At 40.5% G+C, this 7,269-nt stretch overlaps 1 protein-coding gene across 1 annotated transcript in view; it reads left to right on the forward strand.

Moving 5' to 3' along the window:
* The first annotated feature begins 420 nt into the window (after positions 1-420).
* The window catches only part of ghrhrb (growth hormone releasing hormone receptor b), a 53,619-nt gene continuing 46,770 nt past the window's right edge, over positions 421-7,269 (forward strand). Inside the window, exons 1-3 of the mRNA XM_008281800.1 lie at positions 421-485; positions 1,830-1,979; positions 2,141-2,204. Coding sequence (XP_008280022.1) covers positions 421-485; positions 1,830-1,979; positions 2,141-2,204 — 279 coding nt within the window. The remainder of the gene's footprint in view (positions 486-1,829; positions 1,980-2,140; positions 2,205-7,269) is intronic.

A 7,269-nucleotide genomic window follows, 5' to 3' on the forward strand; every position in this document is an offset into this window, starting at 1 on the left:
AAGCCAAAAGCACCGTCTGTCATCAATTGACCTATGCAAGGTGCAAGGTGCCTCCAGCACACACGCATGCACACACACACACTGCTGTCTTGTGGGGCTGCTGTCAGCCTGCACTGTTAAAGTTTATTCTGTTTATGTAAAGTGTCCTGAGCAGCAAAACATTCCTGCAAAGGCAAGCCTACTGTGCCTGGACCACAACACACACTGACACTGCAGGCATTATAAAGTCTGTCATAATTCACTCCTGCACTTTCAGCTTTAGTATATAGTGAAAAACACATGCCATCATCTTTGTTTGAAGCCCAATCTGCTACTAATTATATCCCTATATTTCAGTGGCGGGCCGTGCATTTTACTCCTAGGCCTTCAGTGGCAGCCTGCCTGAATCAAACCATCTCCTAACATCGTCATTATGACGCCATGGCTATAGAAACCATCAGTATCATGCAGAAAGGCAGTACAGCAGGACGTTGCATCGCAGATAGGTATCTCATGTAGCGAGAATGAATGCCATTACTAAAGCAAGAAACCCACTGAAAACAATTCAACAAGTCTCCTTTCGCTGCAGCCACAGCTGCACCACATACATCACATCTAACAGGAGCATCAATATCAACTCAGTAAAATGACAATAATATATATTTTACTCGCCATAACGTGATGATTTGAACACAAACTCCATCCTCCTTTCTTTCATCATAAACAGTTCAATCACTCTGTTGAGCAGCTAATCCATGTTTCACTTCCAACATTAGTCCTGTTTTATCGCAATGGAGGCTAATGCTGAAAGTCGGGTCTGTCCAGTTGTGTTTCTGGCATAAGTTTTAATTCGCTTTAAGGCTGAGAATGTCTGCTTGCCCAAAGCCTTGATGCCTTGATTATGATCCAGCTGTGGAAACCCTTAGACCTACAGAGCTGTTGTTGTTGTTGTTATACTTATTTTCTAGTCTGTTAAAGTCCGCTTGGAGAGCTCTGTTCCATGTGTCCAGTTCATATCTATGTATTTCATGCATACACACCACTGCTGAGCATGCACACTACTGCCCTAGTCGCAAAGTTGCCACATGAACACCAAATTGGGGCTGCACTGGATTTAGGGAGATGAGAGAATTTATGTGGACTCTAGCAGACCCTTGTGTACTTGGGGATGTAGAAAGTATAGCCCCGACGTAATGGTCCCACATGGAATGTACACCAAACTCTCCTCGATGAACGCCCTATTGCGGACTGAAGCCCTCAGCCTGCCCTCTGACCTTTGAGTCCCCTTTAAAGTGCAGTTCTTTTCTACTACATCATACCTTTCAGTAAGATGACAAACTTCTTTCAACTGAATATGCACTTTAGGTGTACAGGACTTACATTTTGAAGAGACAGAGTTTGTGTGTAATATGTTGCCCTTAACAAAGGATTGCAGTGACTGCACAAAAGAAAACAGAAACACAGTGAATACTGTCTAACAATCTAAAGAAGACTGCTCAGTTAGCTTAACATGCACCACTATATGTTTTGGTCATGAATAAGGTTGAGTTGCAGAATCACTCACTGTTTATTTGACAAAAAACAAGCAAACAAAAAAACAGTTGGCACAGTGGTGCAGTCTGTCACTGCTTACTGCTAGAAGATTTTCAGATTTTACATATTTGTGAAAACATTAAGGGTGACGTGCATTAGGATACAATTAAACAGTATAGAGGCACGTTAGTTTTACGCAGAGAATTTAAATTAGACTGCGTTAAAGTCACGGAGTCCTTACCCCTTCTATTCACACACTGTGACTGATGCAGGGACAGATGTCTCCACTTTCAGTCCTCTCTCGTGTGTGCGCGCAGCTCCGCTCCGCTCCGCTGTGTGTTTTCAGGGCGGAGCGCACCTTGTTCGGCTCAGTCGGTCCCCGCTCTGCTCCGCGCGTACTGCGGACCTTCACCGGACACCGGAGAGATACCTGACGACATTCCTACCGGCAAGCCACTAGACAGCTGGTCAGTTCATGGATAGTTGCCAGCTGTGGACACTGAACAGGGAAATAGTTTCTTCTTCTCCAAGACTTTGATTGTCACTGGACGAATCGCTACTTTTACGCGTGAACTTTTAGAACCGTACAAATGTTTTTTCACCGTATCTTCATGTGTGGGAGCTTCAGGCTAAAGTGGATGGACACGTTACTTCACTTGGGTCTGTTCCTGCAGCTGGCGGTTCGGGAAGCGGTGAGTCCGCTGGAAGCACTCAGCAGAATGAAGCTTTGGTATTTCTAGTGTGGTTATTTTGTAAGGCTGATATTTATTGTGGATACATAGCTTTTAGCAGCTCTGCGTGTGTACAGAACAACCCAGTGTACCTTTCACTGTATTTCCATAATTTTCTAGTTTTATAGAAGATAAATTACCACGCTCATGTCCCAACAAAGTGCTCTTCATGATTGGAGCTAAATTGACCAGCTTCATTTTGATCTGAGAGATTAGTTAAAGGATCCTATACCAGATGTTTACTATTTTATAAAAAATAAGCAACACAATTATAACAATGACAACTTTGAACTTGTAATTGATTTTTTTTTCTCCCCAATTTAAAAAAAAAAATTACTTCTAATTGTATGAGGATAGTTTTTAATTGTGTTAATGTGCTGCTATATTTTGTTTTAAAGTTGAATTCCATCTTTTTATCCATCTGTTTGGAAAGTGATAAAGTAAAGAGGACATTCTCATAGACTAAATATCAAAAGCAGTTTTTAACACTTTGTTTAAAAATGAGGTCCTTTAAATGGTTGTGATGCCCAGCTACTACAACATTCTGATGGATAACTAAAGTCTCCTGAATATCACAAATAACGGAGTGCGCATTTATGATTTAGTTAAAGTTGGAAATATGTCACAAAGACAAAAAGTATGGCTGTGAAATGTTTTATCCAGATATTGACCTGCTGCCATTATGTTTCTCATGTTAGTCTGAACTGAGTGAGGATAATACAATAATGCACTGATGGATCAATGTGTCCCCAGCCATGTCAGATCCTCAGAGATTTTCTGGTCACAGCTCCTTTTCTAACCTCAATAGGAGCTGCAGTTTGGATGTTCAACCTTTTGCCATGTCTACTAAACTTGCTTTTTGCCTTCTTTTAGTGTCATCCTTAATAAGAAAACTACGCTGAAATATATCCCAGCTCTCATCATAAGCAAACAATTGTAAAATGATACACATGTACCTCAAATAAATATGAAATAAACAATAGGAAAACGTCCAGTGGTGTCCCTGATGATCCATTAGCACTGGACACGCTTTGGCATCAGCAAAGAGACAGCATAAATAAATTCTCACTTTTTTTGTGTGTTTTTGTATGTGCATACGTCAATTTAAAATTCAAAACTTGCAGACAGCTGAGGATAAAAAAAATATTCCAGTTTATCCTTATTTGAACTTTAAAGCCATCCTGCAGGGATTCCTTCTGCATCAGCTAACTATGAGATCTGAGGACATAATGGAGGTTTTAGGTTTGTGATGCCGTTTGTCATGCTGAAGGCTGTTAATGATCTTGTGCACTCCCTTCCTTTATTAGCTGTTTCCCTCAGAGACTCACTTCTGATCGTTATTCAGACTGAAGGTCATTTTATCCTCACTTTCATTTCACTATAGATCTTTTTCTAGTAATGACAACACTGTGAAGATAAATGTCCGGTGCCACTTTGTGATGTCCTGGATCACTGTGATTGCCTCAAAAGTGAATGCATTGAGAGTGACTTTAGTGTGGACACAGTTACTGCTAATTTCTGTCTTTGTCTTGCTTTCATTTGACATTCTTTATTTACAAAAGTGGCTTGCTGGATTTCTCTTACAAACTCATTACTTTATATCATCTTCATATGGCAAATTCTTTTATTTGAAGTAGATCGCAATACCTGATGAAATTTTAATATCAGATTCAGATTTATTTATTTGTCGTATGCAGGTTAACACACAGTGCAATGAAATGTTTTGGACAAGAAGAATCAATCAACACACTATTCAGCACTTGAAAAACTAAAAACACTACAGAAACAAGCTAATTATGTACAGATAATGTAAAATATTTGCAATGAATTTTTGTATACACATGTGCAGGGTCCAGAGCTAAAAATAAGAATATAGACACTTATGCACATTATGCAATCACAAATGCAATATTGATGGGACATTAAAAGAATATACACAGTGTTTAGGGGAGATACAATAAAATTCTTTCAAAACTATATCTTGAAATCTAATCTAAATTATAGCTGCAAACAGCATTGAACGGATCCTCACACTTTCACGCGTGTCAGACATGGCACGCATCGAGGTGTGGTGCATGTCGAGGTTGTGGCAGAAATGTACTCTGGGACCATCACTTAACCATAACCCTAACCACATTTGAGGTTAATATGGTCAACCGGCTAATAATGGCAAATACAAGTATAAAAAATGTCTTTTCCCGTTGCCAGCAGGTGGCACTATGGCTATAAATAGATAATGGCATGAGGATGTCATCAGGGCAGGACTCTGATCCAACATGTAAAGTCTGAGGCAGCATGTAGAGGGCAGGGAGACAGCACTTGCTCTTTAATGGCGAAGCATCAAAGCTCAGAGGGCGGCCACAGACATGTCGTGTCAACGTCTTAAGGCTCACATCACCGCGTTTGAGGTTAATACGGTCAACTGGCTCATAATATCACATACAACCGGCTAGTAATGGCAAATACAAGTGTAAAACATGTTCTTTCCTGTTGCCAGAAAGTGGCGCTATGACTGTGAATAGCTATTGGCATATGGGTTTCATCAGGGCAGGACTGTGATCAAGTATATAAAGTTTGAGGCAGATTGGAGAATGTACAGGGGTGTTAGACACTTTGATGGCAAATGATCACAATTCAGAGGGCTGATAATTTTTCATCATTCGGGCCTTTTGTATGTACAGGCTAAATTTTAGGTGTCTTGGAGTTATCCTCTATGAGGAGTTCACCCTAGAAAATGAAGAAAAATAAACAACAAGCTCACAAACAAATCAAAATGGTCGACTTCCTGTTGGGTTTCGGATATGGCAAAGGACTTGGACACGTCAATGCCAAAATAGCTCCACAGCGCCCCCTAAAAAATTTCAAGGGAGTCCCATTGGGGCAAATTTTCACCTGGAGCTACAAAAGTCAGTAGGCATATGTACCGGCTCGGGACGCACAAAAAACTCGCCAGAGCTTTTCTGTAAACTCAACAGGAAATCCGCCATCTTGAAAGAACTGCGAGCATTACAGCTGAAATTGACTCATTTTCACTAATTTGCAGGCATTTTCTAAATCTATCTTCTCCTAGGGGGAATGTCGTACACACCTGAAATTTTGCCAACACAAACTACAGGACATTGTGATTAAAAGCTATTAAAACTCTCCGCAAAAGTCTTAGGGCGTGGAAATGGTGGCCCACAGAATTTCGCTGAAGGATGTGTAACTGACCTGTACGTGCGCCCATCTGCCTAAAACTTGGCACGCATGCTTCGAGTCCCAGCCAGAACCACGGCCGGACACGCACCCTGACTCGGCCCTCCATTTAACAGGAAGTGGCATATAACGAGGCCGCACGTGCTTCGATCTGACTGAAACTTAATACGCTGGATCAGGATCCCGCCCGGTTTGCATCACCCCCTGACGTGTGCGACAGCTGACAGTCGTACCGGACCTGACCATCTCTGCTTGCAGCTTTAATTTAGATTCGATTTTAAGATATATTTCTGCTTGAAAAACATTCCAGAAATCCAGTCAGCAACAGTTCTTCAACTATAAACAGTCAGTAAACATTAACGTTTTTCAGTCTATTCTAATTATTTTAGACAACTACTCAAATTTGAAAATATGCATTTTAACAGCAGATATGGCCCGGTCCTGGAACAGAGGCATCCAGGGTGGAGAGGGTTAAAGCTGCATTAACAGACCTTTAATACCACTTGAGGGCAGCAGAACAAGCTGTAGAAAGGACACTGACAAAATGTCAATTCACAAAGTTGGGTCAACAAATGTGTTGGCAAATGGTTCCCTATTTACAGATCCAGCAGACAAAGGGCAACATGAGCGTTTAGCTGAAGATGTGTGTTGGTGGAATGAGTCTAATCATTCTCTTTGTTTTGGTATCCAGCGGCTGAAAAACAGTTGTTGATTGCGTCTGAGGTGGGGCTTGTTGAGAGCGCTGAGAATTAATGAAACAATAAAAATGTGGAAAAATAAACAAAACGGAATTTTTGACTCAAAAGTAAAGAGTGGGGTTTTCGTTCTCAGTGGTTTTGGTGCTATGAGCAATGCGTTTTGTATTACATTGTCACTTTGATACATTATTCAGTAGTCAACTTTAAAAGTACACTGTGAAGTTGTTGGCCCTTCATAGCTGTATACAGTTGTATTTAAAAAGTGGGTCTCCATTATCCTTGCATGTGCGGACAGTGAGTCATAAACATTTCTGCTAATGGCTTCTCACTGATCCTGTGAGCTATAAGTGGTGGTAAAGTGACGAGAAATGCAGCAATACCAACAAAGGCAGGGAAAAAGAAGACTTCTGGCTGAAAGACATAGATGTAAACAATGCAAATTCAAATCCTGGAAATCAGCCTCGCAAATATTTTATGAGAAAGGAAATTAGTTTGACACATTTTCTAGAACCCAGATAAGTTTTGGTAAGTAAATATATGTATGTGCGATTGTCTCTGATCCTGTTTGTGATATTTATTGACAGGATCTCAAGGTATGCAGTTGTATATATTCATGCCAGGGTTTCTTTTCTGATTTCCAGCAGAGGGCTCTTTCTAGAGATTTTTGAGACATCCATTGACCCACTAACCCCTCTCACCAGCCTGAGGCAAGTCGTGCCTCTGCCTTTTAAACAAGCCATAAAGCCTTAAAATCACTTCTAAAGGCCACAGGTAACCAGTGCATAGAGGCCAAAATGAAGAAATGTGCTCTGACATTTTTTTTCTACATCCTGTGAGTGCCCTTCAGTTGGCTGTTATTTGTACAAACCAACAGCATCATTTGATTTTTTTAGGCAAATATTGAGTGACAATCATTTGGTTACTGCAAACTAAGGCAGGAAGGATTGAGAGGAGAGTGAAGAGAAAAAGATACCAGGATCAAATAATGTATCATTATATCCTTAGACTTGATATACACATATTTAATATATATATATATATATATTAGAGAGGTCAATATGAACATGGACCACAAAATGATGTATAGAAAATGTCTCTGGCCAAGATGACCGAATGGAAGACGGTCATCATAT

This window comes from Stegastes partitus, unplaced genomic scaffold (assembly GCF_000690725.1).
Source record: "Stegastes partitus isolate 25-593 unplaced genomic scaffold, Stegastes_partitus-1.0.2 Scaffold245, whole genome shotgun sequence".
In the NCBI taxonomy this organism is placed as follows: Eukaryota; Metazoa; Chordata; class Actinopteri; family Pomacentridae; genus Stegastes; species Stegastes partitus.